At 47.1% G+C, this 25,506-nt stretch overlaps 2 protein-coding genes and 1 long non-coding RNA gene across 16 annotated transcripts in view; 2 read left to right on the plus strand and 1 right to left on the minus strand.

The window, feature by feature from the left end:
- The window catches only part of LOC135388830 (gonadotropin-releasing hormone II receptor-like), a 774,956-nt gene that overhangs the window by 534,244 nt on the left and 215,206 nt on the right, over nt 1–25,506 (plus strand). The window lies entirely within an intron of this gene.
- On the plus strand, nt 16,154–18,683 carry LOC135387463 (uncharacterized). The gene is made up of 5 exons (XM_064616648.1): nt 16,154–16,491; nt 16,838–17,059; nt 17,194–17,223; nt 17,548–17,783; nt 18,088–18,683. Exons 1-5 carry the CDS (start codon nt 16,274–16,276, stop codon nt 18,657–18,659), a joined length of 1,278 nt encoding a protein of 425 aa, XP_064472718.1. The 5' UTR covers nt 16,154–16,273; the 3' UTR covers nt 18,660–18,683.
- On the minus strand, nt 24,048–24,693 carry LOC135387464 (uncharacterized). Its single transcript, XR_010421131.1, has 3 exons — nt 24,555–24,693; nt 24,209–24,308; nt 24,048–24,148 (listed from the first exon to the last, which is right to left on the minus strand). It is a non-coding gene; the product is annotated as an uncharacterized LOC135387464 (long non-coding RNA).

A 25,506-nucleotide genomic window follows, 5' to 3' on the forward strand; every position in this document is an offset into this window, starting at 1 on the left:
TCGACAAAGCGGCGTGTACCTCTTCCTGCCATACATAATTACTCATTTATTGTTAATGCGCAAAGATCACAGATTACAAGGGAGAGTGGAAGCGCAGAGATGGGGAAGTTACCAGGCAAAATGAGCTCGTCACAAGTTAGGTTCCTGTGTAAACCAAGTTGTGAACAAAGTTAAGAGTTAGGAAAATGAACTTGAAGTTCCCAAGTTACTTCCGTGAAATAACAAGTTATTTTCTACGTATTATGCTCTATTTTATAATTTGTGCCCAATGCTGACAACCTCAAGTTATGGAATACTTAAAAGAGGAACGAGTTCCTTACCAAGTTACTGGATCTCAATAACAAGAGAGTAAAAGAGTAACTTATTATTACCTCGTTATTATTACCCTGAAGTATGACCTCCAATTCTGTGCTTAAGAACTAAAGAAAACTCAATGGAAGATTATTGTACTATTACGAATATATGATATATAACAAATACTCGTACAGGGTGAATTTAGCAAAGGTTACACATTTTGATCGCGTCATAAAAATATAAGACGATGGTTCTGGGGCTTCAAACTTTGCAGACTGATAGTCATTCGCCTGAAGTTTTATCCATATTTTTTTTATATGCTATCACTTTGCAGCAAAGCAAATTCTCCCATGCGTTTCCTATGGCCTATACCTCCCGCAAACCGCCATTTTTTCCTGTGTCTGCTTCACGTTCATTTATATATATAATTCGGTGTTTAGGTCGCGAGACAACTGAGATCATGAGCGACGCCACAGCGGTCGGTCTGTGGATTGCTTTTGCCCACCTGAGGGTTCTTTAACGTGCGATGAAAGCTCACCACACGGCACCCCGCATTTAACGTCCCTTGCGGAAGACGGCGTGTCTAAGCAACTTGTACCCTGCCACCAAGTTGCTGGCGTCCTCGGCCGGGTTCGAACCCGCGATCTCGCGATCAGAAGGCGAACAGGTGATGCCGCCTCGAAACGCTGCGTCTGATCCATCTGGTTGTTCGTTGTCCCATAGGTTTTAGTTTTGCTTTGTCTCCAGGCAGCGCCACCTATATACGTTGTGATGTGAACGTGAAGCAAACAGTGAAAAAAATCGGGGAAGGGTAACGGTAATGGTAACGGAAACAGAAACGGTATATTACCGAAACTAGAGATGGTAACGATAACGAAAACGGAAACACATACCACGGTCCTCCATTACCGGACACAGAAACGGAAACGAATCTATCGTCCGGTATTGAATTCGGGTAATGGCTATTCCTGTTGTGCGATGACATTTGAGTGTCTTTTCATGTTTTGTTTTTGTATTTTGATGACTCCATTCCCTGTAATGCTCTAAATACTACAGACAAAGCGCAATATTGGATCTCGAGGGTGCATCCGTCGCTTACCTCGTGTCAGTCCTCATAACTCCATGACATCAACACATGACTATACTCCACCATATAGCACGAGGGTGACGGCCTACGATTTTTAGTTACTTATTTTGTACTTTTTTTTTTTTCATTTCACCGTGGCCATGGCAGCATTATTTACTACTGAGAGCGTCCGCTTATAAATGCGACATTGGATGAAGGTTACGCCCATCTTGAGTTGCTGGACTCCGAGTGACAGAAGACATGTTCCTACATTTTTAATTATTTTCTTGATCTTGCATGATGTTTGCATCCCAACGACGTAGAATTACTTGTGTACTGTGTACGCATGACACCGAAGCAGCCCTTACGCAAAACAGGGTGCTGATAGAGCCTGACGGGCCGTCCTCCCGCAGCTCTGTAACAGCCGTTCCATTACCGGAAACTGTAACGGAAACGTAACGGAAACGAAATTGAAAGGCCGGTATCAGAAACGGATAACGGAAACGAAAATATAGCAGTAACGAAAATGGAAACGGTAACACTTCAGGCGAATGACTACTAGTCTGCAAAGTTTGAAGCACCAGAGACATTATCTTGTATTTTTACGACTCGATCGAAATGTGTAACCTTTGTTAAATTCACCCTGTAGATGATGAGGAGTCAGAAAATTTGCCATACACGAGTGACCCATACAGACATTTACGAGTATGGGATACGACAAAGATTGTCGTTCCGTATAGCTTTAAAATGCGCACTCTCGAAGCAGTGCAAATAAATTATTTATACCTAGAGTCACTAAATAGCTTCGCTCAGAGTACTGCAACTGATGTACAACCGCAAGTTCTACGCCAGGGGGCGCCGTGTGGGGACGCCATATTGGATCCGCTAAGTTCGTCTGCTATATTAATGACGGATCCAGTCTGTAGACGTTCGCACTTTCTTCTCAGTGGCTCTATTTCTTCTCTATACGACCACGATTCTGCCTCTCGCTTTACCACAGTGGATCAGGGCACTCGAAACGTAATCGCACGTGCTGTTCGGTCAACGTTGCTGCAATTCGCGATGTGAAAGAAGTTTGCAGCAGCATACGGTAGTCTTGTCTGAGCGGCACAAATTGCTGGCGCTGGGTCATAAGCCCTTGTGTGAATTGCATTGGGCTCACATCACCGGGTTTGTTTGCTGTTCACGGCAATATGAGATTGAATTTGAATTGAATTTTTCGTCTTCCCTTACCGTATCCTCACAGCGGGGGGTATGAAACCGCACGCGAATGCTGTGTAGATGTGAAAAAGTACTCTAAAAGCCGTGATATGGACATAATGTAAAATACTTAACTGCTTCGACATATATAAAAGTCGTAAGTAAGTCGTAAGTCGTAAAGTATGAGTCGTATAATAAATTTTCTCAAACAACATATATAAAACAAATGATCGTTTCGGCACGTGTGATTATCCCGCCTGCCCATGTGATGAAGCATTTAGTTTATATTATGTGAGCTGGAGCAGTAAAGTATTTTACATTATGGGTGCGTAGATGGCTAGTGAGCATCGTACCCGTCCATTACAACTACTCTCACACGAACAGCAACAAGCAGGTTGTTTTAATGTACTGCTGAATTATATGTGGAAGAATCATGAAACCAAAAGGCACACCACCAAAAGGTCCCATTAAGGTGTTATTAAGGTGCTCCAGTAGTTAGATTAATGCATGCATATTAGTGCCTTATTTTTCCCTCAATACACAGTAATGCACGAGGTTAATTGCAGCACTGTTATTGCGTGATTATAGCTACCAATCAGCACTTCTGCAACTAGCAGGTTACAGCATAACAAATTGGACAGGTAGAAATCCAGCGAACCAATAAGGGAGAATTAGGGGAAATGCCTCAACACAAGAGCTGCCAATATTTCATTTAGATAGAAATATTGGCGGTTCTCGCCCTAAGGCTGAGGCACTTAGTATGACAACAAGGTTTCATCTCTTTTATTGAAGGCGGGTTTCCACAACCCAGGTACAAGGCCTTTGCCAAACAATTGGTTGGCCCTGAAAAGGGCCGTTTTGCTGTGCTTTTCCTTCTTCTGTAAATCCATGTGCCAGTGCCCTCACATTACCTTCTCGACAAGCACCCTCATAGCAACACTTCTGCTGCCGCACTTTGATGACTTCTGCCTGTCTTGTATCTTGGCATTTATTTTCCGCAAGTAGAAACGCAGTCGCATCAGAAGATAGTGATCAAGGAGCTTTGTGGCAATGTCATGACATTGTGGGAAGCTTGCAGCAATGACACTGAGGACACTGTCACGGAGTGCTCCCACAGAAAGTGCTGTCAGGCGGTTCTCATATTTGCGGAATAACTGCTCGCCATATGTCAACAGCTTAAATACATCTTTTGACGGTGTCATTAGTGGATTTTCTCCAGAAGAGCGGTATGACTTCAATGCCAGCAGCGCTCCATGATTGTCCTCAGGGTCACCTCTCAGAAAGTGTGTGCATGTCTCACATAGGGTGTACTTCCTCATTACCGCCCTGCTGCTGTAGCCGGCCAGATAGCATAGAGACTCCTGCTCGACGCTGTCAATGTCTTCCACTTCCGTGTCATCAGCTGGCAAGTCATCCTCAGTAGCTGACGTAGTACGTGGCTTTGAAGCAATAAACTCAAGCAGGTCAGCGCTGTCATCATGCTCATAACCACTTTGCCGACTTGGGCTGAAGAACTGGGAGAGGGTGATTAGGCGGAGTGTGGACTTGAACTCAAGGGGCCTCGGAATGGGATGCTTCCGACGAACAGTGGAGAACAAGTTTTCAAGTGCGTCCTGGCTCAGGCGACTCAGAAGCACGAACCGGAATTTGTACTCCTCCAGCAGCTTTTTCTGGATGTGCAAAGCACTCGCGCGTGATAATTACGCCAGCTTGGACAGGTTTAAACGCAGCGGCTTGCCCTTGCTTTTTGATGGTCATTTTCTGGAACAAGCACATGAAGTCTTGCAAAAAGGTGACTGCCTCTTCATGTTTGTTTTCCTTCGCTTTGCTCATTGCCACTCCGAGAGGATATAAGTGTGAACCAGCGATGAATTTGCTGCAGGAACCACGCAGTTGTCAGCGCTGTTTCAGGCAAATTCTTTGCGTTGACGAGGTACTTAATCCCAGCAGCAACAGCATGATTCAATACAGCAACTGCAGAAGAGACACTCATTTTGTCATAATGGCTGGCGTCCAAGTGCTTCTCCTTCAAGTGTGGGGGCCAGTTTCAAGTCATGCCTTGAATCTTCCTTGACGAGATCTTTTATGTAGGACACAGACACCTGTAAAAAATTTAAGCTTTTCACGCAAACCTGTGACGAAATATTCGGGAACACTGTTCGGCTCTACCTCATTACTTGGAAGCTTGTGAAGAGCAACAACGTCTTCTGGCAAGTAGAAGCACTGCCCCCGAACAAGGTGGCCTCAGATGTTCTTCAAAATGTGTGGAGCGTCAGCGATGAAATACATCTGCCTGTTTGAGTTGCCAGCACAGGGATGAATGCAGGACACTGTAGGTTCCCCAGAGCGCGACGCTGTAATCCCACACATTCTCCACAAGCCCTTGTTGCATGGGCCCATGTCGGAAATGATGGCATCCACTGTCAAACCTATCGCTTCACACTTGGTGATAGTTGTGAAGATCACTTCCTTCAACATGGCAGGAGACACAGAATCACCTGAAATTACATGATGATAGCAGTATGTCAGCATTTGACTCTACAAGAGAGGTGCAGAATCATCCAAAATTTGAATGTCGATAATTCATGATATTTGATGCAGAATAGGGATAACATCGATAATATCGGCTACGAACATTTGCTGCTCCTACTCTTATCACATACCAGTAAAATGGTACCCCACTGTCTGCTTCCATCTCGACGATAGCCATCAAGACCAATCCATGGGTGGCATGGGTGTCAGCAGTATTGCTGCCACCAGAAGACTTTTCTAACAAACGGATGCTGGAGTACCCGACGACAGTTTTTGTAGACGAGTCGTAGTCCAGTCCCGGAGTCAGCTGCATCTCGTCAACTAAGAGGACAGCATGTCTTTCAGAAGGTGCCATGGTCTTAACCTTGCATTCAGTGCAGGAAGCAGCTCCTCGAGTATTCCTGTAACAAAAACGTCAAGGAATGCCGCAGTTACTTGCATGCTTCGTAATAACAATGACCAAATTATGGCAACAAGAACAGAAATGTTACGCACCAGGTGCAAACTTGATGCCTTCAATTCGTTTGAGAAGCACACGTTCACACGGAAGTGGCAAAGACTTGGAGTCCCTCAGGAAGGCTCCAGCACGCTGGGCAGCTAAAAACATGTATATATATATATATATATATATATGTGCAGGAAAAAAAGCCATTAAAGAAACAAATAAACGATACTAGACGTGTTTGAAATTCAAACTTACAGATTAACATGGCCTCTATGGCTGCACGCAGAGAAACAGATACTCATGGAACGATGCGGCAGCACCAGAGGACACGTGTTTCGCCGTGTTTGCGGCTCGTCGGCCCTGGGTAGCTGCGCATCGTTCCGAATTGGCAAACCAGGGGTCACTCAGCGAGCGATATACACCTGGGAGGGTGACTGAGCACTCCTCAATGCCACAGTGCAAGCCAGTGAATTGTAATGCAGGAAAAAAAGCCATTAAAGAAACAAATAAACGATACTAGACGTGTTTGAAATTCAAACTTACAGATTAACATGGCCTCTATGGCTGCACGCAGAGAAACAGATACTCATGGAACGATGCGGCAGCACCAGATGACACGTGTTTCGCCGTGTTTGCGGCTCGTCGGCCCTGGGTAGCTGCGCATCGTTCCGAATTGGCAAACCAGGGGTCACTCAGCGAGCGATATACACCTGGGAGGGTGACTGAGCACTCCTCAATGCCACAGTGCAAGCCAGTGAATTGTAATGCAGGAAAAAAAGCCATTAAAGAAACAAATAAACGATACTAGACGTGTTTGAAATTCAAACTTACAGATTAACATGGCCTCTATGGCTGCACGCAGAGAAACAGATACTCATGGAACGATGCGGCAGCACCAGAGGACACGTGTTTCGCCGTGTTTGCGGCTCGTCGGCCCTGGGTAGCTGCGCATCGTTCCGAATTGGCAAACCAGGGGTCACTCAGCGAGCGATATACACCTGGGAGGGTGACTGAGCACTCCTCAATGCCACAGTGCAAGCCAGTGAATTGTAATGCAGGAAAAAAAGCCATTAAAGAAACAAATAAACGATACTAGACGTGTTTGAAATTCAAACTTACAGATTAACATGGCCTCTATGGCTGCACGCAGAGAAACAGATACTCATGGAACGATGCGGCAGCACCAGAGGACACGTGTTTCGCCGTGTTTGCGGCTCGTCGGCCCTGGGTAGCTGCGCATCGTTCCGAATTGGCAAACCAGGGGTCACTCAGCGAGCGATATACACCTGGGAGGGTGACTGAGCACTCCTCAATGCCACAGTGCAAGCCAGTGAATTGTAATGCAGGAAAAAAAGCCATTAAAGAAACAAATAAACGATACTAGACGTGTTTGAAATTCAAACTTACAGATTAACATGGCCTCTATGGCTGCACGCAGAGAAACAGATACTCATGGAACGATGCGGCAGCACCAGAGGACACGTGTTTCGCCATGTTTGCGGCTCGTCGGCCCTGGGTAGCTGCGCATCGTTCCGAATTGGCAAACCAGGGGTCACTCAGCGAGCGATATACACCTGGGAGGGTGACTGAGCACTCCTCAATGCCACAGTGCAAGCCAGTGAATTGTAATGCAGGAAAAAAAGCCATTAAAGAAACAAATAAACGATACTAGACGTGTTTGAAATTCAAACTTACAGATTAACATGGCCTCTATGGCTGCACGCAGAGAAACAAATACTCATGGAACGATGCGGCAGCACCAGAGGACACGTGTTTCGCCGTGTTTGCGGCTCGTCGGCCCTGGGTAGCTGCGCATCGTTCCGAATTGGCAAACCAGGGGTCACTCAGCGAGCGATATACACCTGGGAGGGTGACTGAGCACTCCTCAATGCCACAGTGCAAGCCAGTGAATTGTAATGCAGGAAAAAAAGCCATTAAAGAAACAAATAAACGATACTAGACGTGTTTGAAATTCAAACTTACAGATTAACATGGCCTCTATGGCTGCACGCAGAGAAACAGATACTCATGGAACGATGCGGCAGCACCAGAGGACACGTGTTTCGCCGTGTTTGCGGCTCGTCGGCCCTGGGTAGCTGCGCATCGTTCCGAATTGGCAAACCAGGGGTCACTCAGCGAGCGATATACACCTGGGAGGGTGACTGAGCACTCCTCAATGCCACAGTGCAAGCCAGTGAATTGTAATGCAGGAAAAAAAACCATTAAAGAAACAAATAAACGATACTAGACGTGTTTGAAATTCAAACTTACAGATTAACATGGCCTCTATGGCTGCACGCAGAGAAACAGATACTCATGGAACGATGCGGCAGCACCAGAGGACACGTGTTTCGCCGTGTTTGCGGCTCGTCGGCCCTGGGTAGCTGCGCATCGTTCCGAATTGGCAAACCAGGGGTCACTCAGCGAGCGATATACACCTGGGAGGGTGACTGAGCACTCCTCAATGCCACAGTGCAAGCCAGTGAATTGTAATGCAGGAAAAAAAGCCATTAAAGAAACAAATAAACGATACTAGACGTGTTTGAAATTCAAACTTACAGATTAACATGGCCTCTATGGCTGCACGCAGAGAAACAGATACTCATGGAACGATGCGGCAGCACCAGAGGACACGTGTTTCGCCGTGTTTGCGGCTCGTCGGCCCTGGGTAGCTGCGCATCGTTCCGAATTGGCAAACCAGGGGTCACTCAGCGAGCGATATACACCTGGGAGGGTGACTGAGCACTCCTCAATGCCACAGTGCAAGCCAGTGAATTGTAATGCAGGGAAAAAAGCCATTAAAGAAACAAATAAACGATACTAGACGTGTTTGAAATTCAAACTTACAGATTAACATGGCCTCTATGGCTGCACGCAGAGAAACAGATACTCATGGAACGATGCGGCAGCACCAGAGGACACGTGTTTCGCCGTGTTTGCGGCTCGTCGGCCCTGGGTAGCTGCGCATCGTTCCGAATTGGCAAACCAGGGGTCACTCAGCGAGCGATATACACCTGGGAGGGTGACTGAGCACTCCTCAATGCCACAGTGCAAGCCAGTGAATTGTAATGCAGGAAAAAAAGCCATTAAAGAAACAAATAAACGATACTAGACGTGTTTGAAATTCAAACTTACAGATTAACATGGCCTCTATGGCTGCACGCAGAGAAACAGATACTCATGGAACGATGCGGCAGCACCAGAGGACACGTGTTTCGCCGTGTTTGCGGCTCGTCGGCCCTGGGTAGCTGCGCATCGTTCCGAATTGGCAAACCAGGGGTCACTCAGCGAGCGATATACACCTGGGAGGGTGACTGAGCACTCCTCAATGCCACAGTGCAAGCCAGTGAATTGTAATGCAGGAAAAAAAGCCATTAAAGAAACAAATAAACGATACTAGACGTGTTTGAAATTCAAACTTACAGATTAACATGGCCTCTATGGCTGCACGCAGAGAAACAGATACTCATGGAACGATGCGGCAGCACCAGAGGACACGTGTTTCGCCGTGTTTGCGGCTCGTCGGCCCTGGGTAGCTGCGCATCGTTCCGAATTGGCAAACCAGGGGTCACTCAGCGAGCGATATACACCTGGGAGGGTGACTGAGCACTCCTCAATGCCACAGTGCAAGCCAGTGAATTGTAATGCAGGAAAAAAAGCCATTAAAGAAACAAATAAACGATACTAGACGTGTTTGAAATTCAAACTTACAGATTAACATGGCCTCTATGGCTGCACGCAGAGAAACAGATACTCATGGAACGATGCGGCAGCACCAGAGGACACGTGTTTCGCCGTGTTTGCGGCTCGTCGGCCCTGGGTAGCTGCGCATCGTTCCGAATTGGCAAACCAGGGGTCACTCAGCGAGCGATATACACCTGGGAGGGTGACTGAGCACTCCTCAATGCCACAGTGCAAGCCAGTGAATTGTAATGCAGGAAAAAAAGCCATTAAAGAAACAAATAAACGATACTAGACGTGTTTGAAATTCAAACTTACAGATTAACATGGCCTCTATGGCTGCACGCAGAGAAACAGATACTCATGGAACGATGCGGCAGCACCAGAGGACACGTGTTTCGCCGTGTTTGCGGCTCGTCGGCCCTGGGTAGCTGCGCATCGTTCCGAATTGGCAAACCAGGGGTCACTCAGCGAGCGATATACACCTGGGAGGGTGACTGAGCACTCCTCAATGCCACAGTGCAAGCCAGTGAATTGTAATGCAGGAAAAAAAGCCATTAAAGAAACAAATAAACGATACTAGACGTGTTTGAAATTCAAACTTACAGATTAACATGGCCTCTATGGCTGCACGCAGAGAAACAGATACTCATGGAACGATGCGGCAGCACCAGAGGACACGTGTTTCGCCGTGTTTGCGGCTCGTCGGCCCTGGGTAGCTGCGCATCGTTCCGAATTGGCAAACCAGGGGTCACTCAGCGAGCGATATACACCTGGGAGGGTGACTGAGCACTCCTCAATGCCACAGTGCAAGCCAGTGAATTGTAATGCAGGAAAAAAAGCCATTAAAGAAACAAATAAACGATACTAGACGTGTTTGAAATTCAAACTTACAGATTAACATGGCCTCTATGGCTGCACGCAGAGAAACAGATACTCATGGAACGATGCGGCAGCACCAGAGGACACGTGTTTCGCCGTGTTTGCGGCTCGTCGGCCCTGGGTAGCTGCGCATATATATATATATATATAATTATGCTCTGTATATATGCATAGTCCTGTTGAAGACAGTGCGTTGTTGAAACGTCGAATACCCCCCCCCCCCTCAGTTTTCAACAAATTCTCCCCTTGATATTTTCCCTGTAGAAGCACTGTCTCCACTTGTGATTCTTACTGAAATGTTCATTTTTCGTGGTCAACCGCATTCCTCCAATTCTACTTATTATATGAGGGATGGGAAACAATAACTCCAAGAGTATAACTAAGTCTAAACTAGTCTAACAAAAGCCTAACTCTACTTCGAAATAACTAACGTAAGCAATGATAAGTTCCAATGTCTAACGTATCGGTTACCTACCACATGGGTTCTCTGTGTCTTCTGCAGCTGCTCCATCACGAGAAGGGCAGCACGGACTAGTGTCAGGGACCTTAGAGGATAACCTCTTAGGATTAGTCTCCTCTGCTTTCCATATGGTAGGGATAGCGTAAGGCTTCAACAGCCGCCGGTTGTCAGCTCTGCCGCATTCAAATTGGTTGGCTTCAAAGTGGTCCTGGATTGGAATGTTCGGCCAAATGTTACACACAACGTGCGTAAAACATGATACAGATCTTGATATTTTTGTCTCAGCGCAAGGTATTCATCTATCGGTAATGCATTTGTACCGCCGAAAGTTGTGCTAAGTTGTGCTAACTCAAGCGTTCATACTTACCTCACACAGCCGTGACGAAGAACTGGGGGTGAAGTTTTTCCTTCCTACAATGTGAAGCCAGCGGGCACGACGGTCAGCATTTCGGTCTCCCGTCGGGAAGCGAAATAGTCGTTTCCCGTGCTCCGTACGGCTTCTGCAACCAAGCGCGCAGCAGCCAGTCATGCTGCTTGCGTTCGCTTGACGGTTCTAGAAACTGTATTGAAACAGGAAACGCGACGCACGTTGAAACAGGCTAGCGAAATAGCAAGAAACAGCGGTTCCACTGGCACGTCAACAAAATGCCGCCGACATGCAGATTTTGTCCAATTGGAGTGGAGGGCGGCGCTCTCAACGTTGCCAGACGGCTGTCGGCATGTTGCCGGGGAAAAGGAATGCAATACTCTGAGCGAAGCTATTTAGTGACTCTATTTATACCTATAGAGCATCGCCGCCATTTAATGAAGTTGTTATTCTCTCTCTCGATTCTACTTTTGTCGACGTTTCGAGGATCCCAACTCTCATCGGAGTACTTACTTACGATCACGTGTCATGTGACGCAGATGTGCTGGAGCGTAGTGGACCTGGAACGGTTTTATTAAATGCCGCATACATATTTCATGTACGGCATTTGCGCGGAGGCGGCGGCGGCTTAAAGCTCTCCTAATTACTGAATGAGCTGATTAAGGCCCCGCAAGCACTGCGCAGTTTCTAGATTAATCATCACAGAACAGATTGCGACTGTCTACATAATGCCCGAAATGCATTCTTGTATAAATTTGTGAGGGGTAGACGCACGTGGGATTTCATGTAAGTATGCCGATGTGAATCATGACTATACACAGTAATTTGCTTTACACCTTTTAAAGTGTAAAATGTTTTTTTTAATTAAACACCTTACACACACATTACACGTACAAAACACATTAAAAAATTGACTGGACGATTACGATAGTCGGTAATGCGTAGTACTTTCTTCATGTAGCAATGCAGGTGGCTGTGAGCGCCTTTCGATATGTGTCCAGTTTTGCTGAATGTCTCTATTGAGCGCCCGTAACTGTCGCGATTTTGTGCCGCCACGGTTCTAGTCGCTAGTTTGGAGCCAAGCTCACCGAACTGCGACGTCAGATGCGTTCCGCCGGCTTCCCACTCCTCCTTCTTCACTTTCCTCCTCGCGCCTTCTTCACTCTCGTCGTACGCCTCTCGCCGCTTTCCTCCTCACGCTCTCCCGTACTTTCATCCTCGCTTCGCTCCTCGTTCGCTCTGCAAGTTACAAAGCCGATGCCGCTCAACGCAGGACCGGGTGCATAAGAGCTGCGCTCTAAAACATGCATTTCAAACAGCGTTTCGAATGCACGCTCTTGAAATTGTGCTTTTTCTAGGATATACACCATCTAGAAGCGGAATCCAGCTTTTGCAATGGGGCAGGTAGCACCCATGGTGGGTTGCTGAAAGCTCCAAGCTCTATCTTATATTACTAATTTACTAACTAACTAACCAGAAAACAGCCTTCTTCTGTATGAGTACGAGACTTACACAAAAAAGAATCTGTGCCACAAGGACAATACATTTACACCCGAATGGTGTACAAAACTTCGTTGTGTAGGGTACGCAGCGCTTCAGAATCGGTGCAAACTTTCAAGTTCAGTACCAGATTTCAATACCTATCATCATCTAATGATGCACGAGGCTATCGAGTTAGACAGAGAGTGTATCTGCCGTCACGTTTCTGAGTTCCTTCCAAAACTCTCCACGGCGTCTTTCCATCGCCGAGAAGTGCTTGCTGTGGTCCCATTACCGGCCCAGTTGGCTTTGACATCACTTTAAATTTCGCCTTCGGCACTGACGGTGTAAGCTAGTATGGAGTGAAATCTTCAAAAATAAGTGTTTCGTAGTATGGAAAGAATGCTGCATAACGGGAGACCTCATTACCTGGGAACTCGTTGCAGTCGCCCGCCGGAATTTCACTGTTCAGTGCTTCTTACTGCTAAACGTCAGGCCCTGACTGTCCCACTTTGGAGCTTCGTACTTCGAAGCGAACACAGTGATGAATCTGTCGCTGAAGAAAATACAGCTAAATAATGGAGGATACGGATTCATCACACAGAGTGGAGCGTCGAGATCTGGAAACGACTTAGCGCAGAGAGGTTGATTGTAGAGACGAGGAAGAGGCGGGAGTGGGATATAAGTACACCGGGACACTTTCCTTGCAAATGACGAAGTGATGTCAAATACAGGAAACGATAGTAATGGACTTGCGTGAGGATGACTCGAAGAGACGAAGTATCTTGAGGTTACCGTATATAGTTCAAGGTTCCCCGTAAAGCCCCTTATCAGTGATATCGGAAGAGCAATGCCAGATCCCGCGGCACAGTGGTTAGGATGACCGCTTTACACACCGATACTGGGACCCAGGTTCGAATCCCCGCACCGGCTGTGCTGTCTGGGGTTTACCCTGGGTTCTCAAGGATCCACTTCAAGACGGCCTAGGTCGCATACTAAACCCCTGTCTCCCCCTCCTTCATGCTGTCCTCTCTCCACCTGTCTACATCTGTACGACGCTCATAGCCACAGTTGCTTCGCTGCGCTAACGCGGAATTTTTTAAAAACCAGGCCCTTTTTGCAGCCCAGGTGCGGAGAGGTAACAGCGATAGCTGTATCGTGCTCGCGCAATGAGGGCGAGATGAGGCTTATGGTTTTTCTACACATTCTGCCGTTAACTCCCTGACCAACAGGTGGCGGTGTTCCGCGCGTGCGTGGGCCACGTTGGTGCGAAACTACAGCCCATGCCCATCGCAAACGTCACAAACATGTTCAAACTGGTTCTTTAAAAACTCGTTGCAGGTGCACACGTCTCTGGGACAGTTTACGTCTCTTGGCCTCGGCCTCGCGTTCCCTAACTTTCGGGTCCTTTCGCATCCTCTTGCGTCCCCTCACCGCTGGGTCATGTTGTCGTCGCGTAACCAATGCGCGTCTGGTTGGCATGCCGAGCCCTGTACTCCCTATCCGCAGACGCCGTACGCACTCTTCCTGGCCGCCACATAGCCTGTGACACACTGACGCTGACTGCGCTTGTAGGTATACTAGGCTGCAACAGCGCCCCATAGAGCTCATAGTTAGAGATAATTCGTACAACCCTGGGCACACGACTAATAAAATTGCGACATTGTACATATCATGAATACCAGTCGGCCAATCAGGAGCCTTACTGTTTGGCTGGCCTATCTGGCCGGTCCTGGCTACCACCGACTACTTCTGAATTTCACGCCTGCCACGGTTATTCAGTATTCCAAATAACTAAAGAGACTTCTGGCTAAAAGAAATATTGCGCTTGTGTGCCATGTAAATACTGTCTTTGTTGTCAATTCTCGAAATCCGACGGCGCCTGAGCGTGTTCTTCACGCTCCAACCGCTCCAACTCATGACAGCATTCCAGTTCCGCAGTTGATAGACTATTTGTGGGATAATAGTTGTGTGTGATAACCACGACACGCGTAAAATTCACTTTCACGCAAGAATACGAATAAACCCACGAACATATTTCTGGAAACTGTTGATTGACACCACCAGAACACGCGGAACACAGGAGGACGCCGTGCTATTTCGAAACTATGCTGAAAAACTGCCGAGACGCTGCACGCACATACGCGCGTAAAAAATGCGATTTCAAAACGTTGTCTACCAATCGCAGCACAGACAGTCTGCTGTCCAATGGGCTCGCGATGAGGTATCTCGGCGCATTGGTACATATTCTACAGCCGCGATATGGTGAACTATAGCCGCGACAGCGGATGGCTGAGGAGGACTGCTGGGCTGCTTCTACAGTGCACGGCTGTCGTTTTTGGCAAGGACACAACTTGAACGACTTTTACGAACGTCAACGACGCAGCGTGGCTCCTGACGTGTTTTCATGTGCTCTACGATTTGCTGCTGCGCCAACCAATGGTGCGCTGAGTCGGAAGTCAGGACCTACGCCGTCCTTGAGAAACAATTTCCTTCATGCAACTGTAAAGGAGTTGGTCTTCCTCCGCATGAGTCTTGACCGGCGGTGATGGAATGCCGCAGCGGGCAGATGTTCCTGGCCTCACGTTAGGACGGTGGCGGTAGAGCCAAGTGACTGGCACCTCGTCGCCGTCTGTGTGTGTGTGTGTGTGGGGGGGGGGGGGTTGCAGACAGGCCGCCACAGCTAGTCCACTGACCGGACACAGAGGCGTCTGTAGTATCGGGTCAGAGCTGTGCAAGAGCGTGGGTGTCGATGGCTCTGCAGGTGAAGGGAGGCAGGCAATCCACGACGTCCGTTGCGGTTGCCGTTGACCTTCTTCATGGGGATGTGGGTGAAGTTGGCGGAAGGTTGGCGTCGGGGAGGGAGTGGGATGAAGGTGGCGGTGTGCGCCGGCCTGGAATGGGCTTAAGGAGAATACGGTAGTCGTCGGCCCCAGGGAGGGCTCGCGGTGAAGGTAGCGATGCGCGCCATGCTTGATGAGTGTGGCGGTGTTCGCTGCTGCCTGTATGGTGGCGGTGTCCGCCAAGCCCAACTGCCGAGACGCCGGCCATGGCGTCGTGGCGTCGGCTGTCGCAACTACCGCGACCGGTAGGCGAACTCGGGGCTCTAATGTTGCGGCCGGCAGGGGAAGTACGCCAGGGAACGATTCACGTCGCGGATGCTGCCAGGGTTCTGTGCATCGAAGGTCGGGCAGATGTTCGTGGCCCTACGTTAAGACGGTACCGGTATAGACTGGGTGACTGGAACCTCGTCGTCGTCGTCATCTGTGGCGGGAGCAGACAGGTCACCACACAGCCTTCGCCGAAAAAGAAAAACTATATCCTCTTCGACCTTCTCGCTGCATGAGCCGAGCCGGCTTCCCTAGCAGACATGGCACCTTGATTGGTGCTGGGATACTTGTATCCTGGAATGGAATGGAATAGTTATGTGAAGAAAATATGAAGGCAATTCCACGACTGTCGTTTCGTCTACTGCATGACGCTTAAAACTAAGATGTAAACAAGTGACACGAAAGAAACGGTAACTAAGGAAGGAGTGGAGTTACTGAAGCACGAGTGTACCTTGTATCGTATCGCAGAGTAGTTCGGCTTCCTCTGCATGCAGCAGACCTGCAAACCGAAATTCATGTTCAACACCCTTCGCCCATGATTGACGTCTACCATATTTCCATAATAGTATTCGCCACTCCAACGACCGATTGGGGGCAGCAGCGTAGCTCAAATATGGCGGCTGAGGCAAGGGTCGGTTCCGTGACGGAATGCACAAAAAAGTTGTCGCTTTCTGAAATACTAGCATTTGTTAATGCCACTAAGGTTTCCCGAAACCTTTACGAAGGGGAGTGTGTTCTCGATGCGGGGCATGTTATAATGTGTGGCATTTCGAAGGAGTGCGATGAAGAACTGTCAATATTCGCGTTGTGTTTGTCGACCAGCGCATTATCTGGAGATCCCCATACCGTAACAGCGACACTTTCAAGCGTCGCGGATGAGACTACGTTTCGAGTGAATGCTGTGACGTGCAGTTGCAAGGCTGGACAATCTGAAAGCTGTAAGCACGCAGTTGCAGTACTCCTGATGTGTAACAGGTACGTGAAAACACTTGTGATCTCCCGCGTTGTGTGGAACGCTCCCCTTGCTATGTTATATTTTGGTGTCTGCACCGCGTATTTATCAAAATACTGAATTTTCCCAATATGATTAGGCTAGAAAATGTCGTTCGTCACTTTTGCATTCCTGGGCTGTTCTTCTTGTCTGTAGCAAGTCAAGCAGTTATGACGCTTTTCTGAAATATCCCAGGAAACCACAAGAAAGAAAAATCGCGGTAGTCCTTAGAAGCTTTCCTTTCCTCTCAAGTGACCTTCATGTGCAAATCATGCAAACAAACATTTTCTGTGTCGTGATTCTTCTGAGTTATTATTTGTCCTTTTGCAGGCAAGGGATACACAACCTTGAACACCTCAGTGTGACAGACTTGGAGTGTTCCTGGAAAGGAAACAAACGTAACAAAACTATGTATGATGAGCCGACAAGACTGGAGGACTACTGCCATGTTGAGCAGCTGCCAGTGCTATTTCTTGTTCGTGCTGACAAACGTACAAGAATAATGAGTGAGATTCAGGAGCTTTGCCCAGACTCTGTGCTCAACGTGCATCGGTATGTTTCATCTTTGTATAACCGGGTTGCTGCAGTTGTGTAGGCACGTGGGAAGCGTCAAAGACATCGCTGCTATTAAAAATGTGTTTTGATCATCACCGATCTTCTAAAATCTTTTTTTTTTTCTCTTACAGAACAAGGAGACGAGCCAAACAAGTAGTCGGGTAAATGATGTTCATTATTTTCAACAGAGCATTGATTTTAGCACATTTGGAGTGCAGAGGGCCACAGAGTTCTTTGATGCGCATGAAATATTTTCAGAAAAGCTCATTCTAGCTTAGCACTCTGTGGCCCCAGAAAATACAGGACCTATCACAAACCACATGATTTGCATTCACTACATTGATCTTGTGTGTGTCTGAACAAGCTTCATTTCCAAATCTGAAGTTTATTCCACATCACAGTGGTAATATTAGCAGCTGTGAATTGATTTTATTCCGATTCTTAAGAATAAAGCTAGCATAATATATGTTGTACTATATTTTCAGTGGTGCCAGCCTAACCAAACAGAGCAGCGGATGGTCGGCAATCTTGTCAAATGCGGAGGCTGGTACTGTGATGGGTGCTTTGGCCGAGAAACAGCTGTCATTCACACCTAGCGCTGACACCATGCAGTTCTACAAGGATAACATCGTTATCACAAAGGATGAAGCAGAAAAAATTCTACGTGACACCTACAAGGACAAGTTGATCTGGATGACCCAACGAAGGAACCGAGTAACTGGTACAGAGCTGTGCTTAAATTTTGACACTCAAATGACAAGATAATGACTGCACTCGTCAACGTATGGTAATGCATACACAACGTTGCAGACAAGATTAATTTCTGTACCTGATTTTTACCTCACTGTGATGTGACAAGTGTTCTTACTGTGCATGCTACCTTCCAATGTGAAGTGAATGTGTCAAAGCTCTGATCAATGGAGCTCTGATAATTAAGATGCCACGTTTGAGAGGGCATTTGCTAGCTCCATACCTCTTCTGTTGTACCGTATTGATATACCTATAAACATGTTCTGTTATTTCAGGTACAACATGCTACCCCTTGTTTACCTACAGCAAGAGGGACTGGCACCAGAAAGTTCTAAGCACATTGCATTCATCATTCAAAGGCAACAGTTCAACAAGATATGGCAATGACAACGAAGAAGCTGCAAGGCTGAGATATAAAGAGGTCATGCAAAGGAAGGTCATCACTTGTGGGCTAGTGGTGTCTACAAAAAATCCCTGGCTAGCTTGTTCTCCAGATGGAGTGGTAATGGAAGCAGGATCCCCATGTAAGCTTGTGGAAATTAAGTGCCCTGTGAAAGGGAAGCAAGTGTGTGCAACAGAAGTGGTGGCTAGCTGCAATTTCCTAGCAAGTGATGGTGAAAACTACAAACTGAAGAAAAGGCATACCTACTATGCACAAGTGCAACTGGGCATGGCCATCTTGAATGTATGCCAGTGTGACTTTGTAGTATATGCAGCTTTTGATAACTCTGTGCATGTCATTAACGTCAAATTTGATTACGAGTTTCTGTGGAAAATGGTGTCACGCTTACACAACATCTATTTTGAGCATGTGCTTTCAGCACTCTGTGCACAGCCTGTAAATTAGTGATGGGGACCTGAATTAAAATCATGTAAATCTACACAATAGCGTACCATGTGTCAATGTTGTACTGTGTCATGAAATGAGTGGACGCTAAGGTGAAAGCTGCCAATTTCTAAAGTTATTTCCTACATCACGGGCTATTACGGCTCATAAATTCCCACTTTCATTTTAACAATCACAGTATTTACAATTTATTTACAGTATTTACAATCAATGCACTACTTTCATTACACACCACTATACTTCCTTGTTTCACTCACTCCACTCAAGATGTCAAAGGAACTTGTCTTTGCCTATAATTGGCCTTGATAGATTGGTGAGGGCAGCTGATATCAACAGCACATCATCAGCAAATGGGACCATGTTCCATGTCAACTTATGGGTAAGGATCTTGAAGAGCTTTATACGTTGTATGGCCCTCTCAACGTGTACTCTTGCTGCAGCTATCTTTCTTGTTCTCATAGCCTCCGATTTTGTAAACTGCTTCTTTTGGCGAAGAAAAGGTGGCCTAATCACATTGATGAGGTGCTCCTCACAGATAGAGTCAATCAGAAAGCCCTTGTCGACCATCACACTATCAATACCAGGGAGGAGATCCTTCACTAGTCCACTTTGTTCAAAAATCGCCTTATCAGAGGCTCTGCCTCCATATCCCTTGCTGATGAAGGTGATCAAACCACCTGGTGAAACACCAATCATGTATTTCACTGTATGTCCCTTCTTATAATGGGAATATGTATTGATGCGGCATCTAAGGCACTTGGGCACTCCCACGCTCACCTCTGTGCAATCGAGGATAACTCTTGTTTGCGAAAAATCCTTGAAACACTTTGGAATGTTTTCCAGCACTTCTTCTTTTGAGGGCCAAACTACAGCACATCGCAGCAGAGCGGACAGTGCCCTTATAGTCATTTTCACTGCAGAGCTACAGGTTGTTGGTGACACAAAAAACATATGGCATAGCACATGAAAAGGGAAAGTGTGCTTGAGTACCATCATTGTCATCACAACTTTGTCTTTCCAATTGAGTACATTCTTGCCAGTTGTTGGTAGCTCTTCCTCTAGAAGACTGGCTAGTTTGTCAAGTAACTTCACACTGCCGATGCCTGTAATGGACTTCACATTTTTCTCATTTACAAGCTGTGTAAATTTAAATCCAATGTCCCCTGACGTAACTTGGATGCTTTTGTCTTCCTTAATTCCTATGTCTTTCAAAACTGATACGAGGTCTGCAGGTTGTGTTTCATCTCGAATAATCACTTCAGTGTCACATCCATGCACCTGTTCATTGTGTACGCCGTGTGCTTCCTCACCGCAGAAGGTGTAATCCTGAAAATATCGTTACAGGCGTTAACAACAGTGATAAAAATCACAACCATCAATGAGCCAAAATAAATGATTTACATTTTAAACACGTTGCTTCAATGTAAATGTGAAGGTAGTGTTTACGTTTTGAGCGTCATCATCTGGTGTCACATCTGTGCAGTTTTCCTTCCTTGAACGCTTGAGATGTCTACCTTGTCGCTGCTGCTGCAGCTCTTGCATCCTCTTCGCTTTTCTAGCATCATAAGTGGAGAGTTGTGGCAGGTTCTCTGATGGCACTGTTCCTTTCTTTAGGCGTCTTGTTTTGCACTCCACATCTAGAATAAGATAAGTTGAAGAAGTGATAAAATGTAGGTGAGTTGACAGTATCGCACAAAGAACTCCGGAAAAGATGAACATAATGTGCGTAGCATCGGGAACGCCGCGTTCCCCATATTACACGCGCGCGCGCACACACACATATCCGCGTTGATACGCGGGTGTAGGATGGGAATAGACTTCTTTTTTTTTTAACTTTCAACACTCGGTGCTTTTGGGCACAAGGAACCCAGAAAATGAGCCCCGAGAGAATTCACAAGAAATTCCACGCCCAGACCTGCGTGCTGCAATCACGCGTATCAGCAAAGATGTACAATTGGTAACGTATGCAACATGTGTGCGACTCGTACGTTATAAAGCGAATATGATATTACTAACCAGGCAAGAAGTAGTCGTCCTTAGTGAAATGTCTCGAGCATACAGACATTGCACGTGTCACGGGCTTTCCGATGCGGAGCAGGCGTATCCATTCCTGTCGCCGATTCACAGTTTCCCCGTTGCGACGGCACGTGTCTGTTTTGCTAGGAAAACTGTGAAACGACAAGTTTCTATGTCGCATTGGTATGCTATTGCATTGTGGAACGGAGCAATTTCGTTTGCTTTTTGACGGCCCCTTCTCAGGGAATTCCATAATCCTACCGTTTCGCCCTACCGGACACAGTACAGCCGTACAGCTTCTGGCGACCCTTGTTTCGCTAGCTGCGCTGCTTACCGCAAGAGGGCGAGCATTTCGTTGGAGGCGCGAATAGCTGTCAATGCAGCTTGCACAACCAGCGTGTTCACCTAACTTGCAAACGCGCGACATAACGAGGGTGGTATGTCTGCATCGCGCCCTGTTTCGTGACAGCCCGGAAAACATTGATCACTGTGTCGCTGTTTTTTGTTTGTTTGTTTTCTTCGTCAAGACGCTGTTTTCACATGCCAAGTCTTTGAAGGGTACTTAAAAAAAATAAACTTTTCTGGGCCTACAATTTGTCATTCGGTTCCTGTCTGACCCTACACATATGCAAATTCTTCTGGCGGAGTTTATGTCAGCAGGGCACGCTAGGGAGTATCGACACTGAGGCAAAAGGGCGACTTGTAGCTGCCATGTTTTTTTCCGTTCGACATCCATCCCCACCTCCACTTCAGCAAAAACTAGATGAAGGTGAAGTTCGGCAGTGGAAGGGAAACAACATGGAGGCTCCAACTCGCCCCTTTGCCTCAGTGTCGATACCACAAGGGTGACACAAACCCGCAATTGTTGGAACTACCCTCATGCGGGTGCTTTTGGCAAAATTGCCATCTTGTCCTGGTCGAACGTCATATAAAACGTCATTTTGAGGTCATGTGACTTTGTTTACATGTCGCTTTGCCGCTTACCGACATATTCCCGTCGTCATAACGCCAAGAGATGGACGTATTTTGCCAGCGTAAACTATGCGGTGCTTTTTCCGCAACATTCCAACCGGGGATTTTGGCCTTTGGCCGATAGTTACCGCGAAAGTGGGGGTGGGGGTTCTCTTTCATGTTTATGTTTCATGGGGGGGGGGTCTATTTATGGGAGTAGCCGAATTTGTCGTGTGACTAATTCAGCCTCTCCCTAGTATTTTCAACATCAACGCCAGCACATTTTTTTTCCACACTTCCACACATCCCACAACTTTCGTACATCGCATCGGCTCAGTGAGTCTTAACGCGCGGTCGTCATCACATCTTTGGAAGTCGTTAACAGTACGAGGCCTTATGTGCAAAACTGCGCGTTTTACTGCGAGATTATCGGATAAAAAAAATTTCCGGGATTGAAAGACATCCAAAACATTGCGCAGAAACAACTACAGCATTGTTTACAAACAGTTTGGCCGCCGATCACGGGCGCCGCCATCGTTAAGGTCACGTGTGCCTTGACGTTTGCTGTGACGTGCGACCAGGACCTGTCCAGGATGCACTGCGTTCGCCCAGCACGCTTTCGTCTACGGAGCAATAAATTGGATGCTACCCCTGTGGTCGATACCCTGAAGCGTAGCACGCATTGCACGCGGGAATCGCCCATGGATATACGTTGACTGATAGACACTCTAATGTCATCATTATGTGGGGCTTCAATATTCTATAAATACTGTATAATGTAAATGTTTGGAACCACATACCACAAGGTTTCACGCCTTCACGGAGGAAAAATGGCGCAAAGCACTTCTAAGACGTCCTCAGGGAGTATTCGTCTGCCGTCAGACACGGTCACAACATCAACTCGCTGTGGCCTCCCACGGAATGAAGCTACCGACCTTGCGAGACCGGCTCATGTGGCACGTGGTGTACCGACGCGCATTACGTATTTTACCCAATCGGGCGCGAAGAGAGCAATATGTACACTCACGAGACGTCTGTGCAGTGAACACTGGCGAAGAGCTGTCTCTGCTACGTCATTCCTGCGCAAGATGGACCCAGATCTCCGCTTTTATATGCCGTCAGCATTTCCTCGACCCACCACGTCGCTCATCTACAGGCTACGCCTCAACGTGCCATCTCAGCAGAGTTTCTTCCCCCAAATGCGTTCTGGGGGTGCCGAAATAGCTCGCCGTTGCTGGCCGCACACGAGTGGGCATCGTCACGCCTATGACGATGCCCAATCTCATTTTTTCTCCTTTCTTTTTTTCTTTTTTGGCTATAGCAAAAAAAAAAAAAGAAAGAGAGAAAGGGGGAAAATGAGAGTTGAAGGGTGAGGTATAGGCAGTCAAGAAGCGGCCATACCTCCTTCCCCAATCAGAAAATTAGAAACTAATAAAAATACTACGTTAAAATACAAAGTTTTGCATTCCGACGCTAGGGCCGTACAATAGAAAATGTCCATTAACAGCAAAATAATTATGTGTTTGCTTGGCTACATGCAAAACACCGTCATGAAATCGAAGGTTGTCTGTAGTGTCTGGTGCTAATAATGTCTGGTACTATGTCTGGTACTAATAATAGCCTGACTGGTTTTCAACGCTGGAAAACTATCGCAGATTCTAATAAAACACAGAATTCACAGAATACTAAACCTCATAACGCTGTGTACTTCGAGTTTTGCATTGTGGTTTCCCACAAACTGAAGGAAATTTTCCCTACGGACACCGTGTGCTAGAGTTTTCTGTCAACGGCAGCGCTCCCTCCAGGGGAAACGCGACGTAAACGTCTGGTACAAGTCAGCACCGTCAAGCACTGCTCTGCCAGCTTCGCCGTTCGAAACTAGCGATCAATTTGAAGCTACCTGCATGGAAAGTCAAAGGAGACCCTATTGAAAAAACCCATATCGAATAAATACGGGTCCCATATATATGGCATTATTGAACATGGGGTTATGTGTCATATGGACATATGAGTTATATAGACCATACGGGGTCCTCATATGGCCCGTATGAGCCATACGAGAATCTCCATATCCAACAATCCCGTATAAATGTGTCCCATACAATTCTCATGTGACCCACAGACCCACATGATTGTGTGAGCCACAACGGAATTATGAGACCGCTTATACGGGGCGCAGAGAGCATAAGGTTATGTACCACGTTGAAGAAGCCGCTGGTCGGGTAACGGTCGTATGACGATACGGAGTGAAGGTTATACAGGGTTGACACATAGTGGGGAACCAAATCCACCTACACACAAAGCACCAAAGGGGAGGATACATCGTGAAAGCAGTACAGATCTTAGAAAAATGTAGGTATGATAAGCTGAGTATAATTACGCGAACATAGTGGCAAAAGAACCAGGAAACTTTTGTCTGTTATCCAGTTTATTTGGCTTGTTACATTCAAGGGCACGGTTGTAAAAGCTTGCACTGCCATGAAGCAGACATTGGAGTTGCATGGGTGAAGTGCACACCCTACCTGTTTCGCAGGAAACACAACTCAGTAAAAATCTTTGCAATGACCTGTAGCTTAACTTACTTTGTTTTTTAAGATCTCAGCGACGTGTGTGTTCATTTCCTACGTCGGGAGTGCGATACCCCATTTGTCTTGTGCACAGAAACAAATCTGTCAAAAGCGTCTGAAATTCAAAGATTCCACATTTGTAACAGGCCAATGAAGCATCACATGTGACATCTTCACCCGATGTTAAGTGACGATATCGGTTAACGACTACGGCAACGACCGCACTGAGTTCAGCATAAGGTAACAGGACTCAAGAGGGGTAGCAATCACACTGAGTGCATAAAGTTATAGGAACCCACACGCTAGGAATGTTACCAAGCAAACCGTGCATGAATCATGGCACAGCAGCCTCACAACTAACCTTCCATTCACGAAATCCAACAGAGAAACATGTCCAGACATCACTAGCAAGGCACAAACACACAGTCAGAACAGTCCGAGCCACCAACGCCACCCCGAAACACCCAGAACAGGAACGACGACAACACGCGACCGCTCACCTCCGGTGCTCCAACGTCGACTGAGAGAGCTGTGGCGGATGCAGAGTGTGGCGTCGGGGGCGCCACTGTCGCGGCGCTCTTTGTGCTATATCAAGAGAACGGAAATCGGCGCGAGCACGACAACAATGCTATCGGAAAGAGGACGTTTTCCCCGTCAAAATGAGACCTCATTCACCTTCCTACGCCAAGAAACACCCAATATCGAAAAAAATGCCCCGCGCCCCATATATAAGGAAGCCGCCGTTGCCACGGGATCCTAACTAGTGAACGGAGAGAGATAAAAAGGTGTCGCAAGTTCCTACATCTTGCCCGCTTTGAGTACGTGTGCCCGTCACAGGGAGGTTTGGATCTGCCGTGGGGTTCGAACCCAAACACTGAGACAAATGTCGCGGAACAGGGATCGGCGTCAGGAATTTTCGGAATGACGCCCTAACAGCTGGGAATTGACGGGTGGTCCGAATTGGAAACTTGTGGTGCAGGGTACGGAGCATGCACACACAAAATTTCGGGTAAATCGGGCGTTGGGTAAGCAAGTTACAGCACTGAACAGCGGGAAGCGTTTCGGGGCGTCGTCACCCAGACACGCCGGCGTCGAAAAACTACAAAGCCAATATCTTATCTTGGAGAACGAAACTTTGCTGGCCTATAGGACAAGCTCGATTGAAAAGAGCACGTCGAGACCTTCAAAACTATGTTACACACGACTATGTAGCTGCAACTGGGGCGGTTTTAGGAAAATGCGGCCGCCCGTCACATGTATTGTGAGGAGTGCAAACACGGAAACCGGTAACTGGAGAGCCGCTAAAGTTACAG

The sequence above is a fragment of the Ornithodoros turicata genome, chromosome 3 (assembly GCF_037126465.1).
Source record: "Ornithodoros turicata isolate Travis chromosome 3, ASM3712646v1, whole genome shotgun sequence".
NCBI classification, from domain to species: domain Eukaryota; kingdom Metazoa; phylum Arthropoda; class Arachnida; order Ixodida; family Argasidae; genus Ornithodoros; species Ornithodoros turicata.

Coding starts and splice junctions, on each gene's coding strand:
- LOC135387463 (XM_064616648.1), top strand. CDS start 16,274: ATGTGTGGCATTTCGAAGGAGTGCGATGAAGAACTGTCAATATTCGCG. Junction 16,492..16,837: donor GTACTCCTGATGTGTAACAG/GTACGTGAAAAC, acceptor GTCCTTTTGCAG/GCAAGGGATACACAACCTTG. Junction 17,224..17,547: donor CGAGCCAAACAAGTAGTCGG/GTAAATGATGTT, acceptor CTATATTTTCAG/TGGTGCCAGCCTAACCAAAC.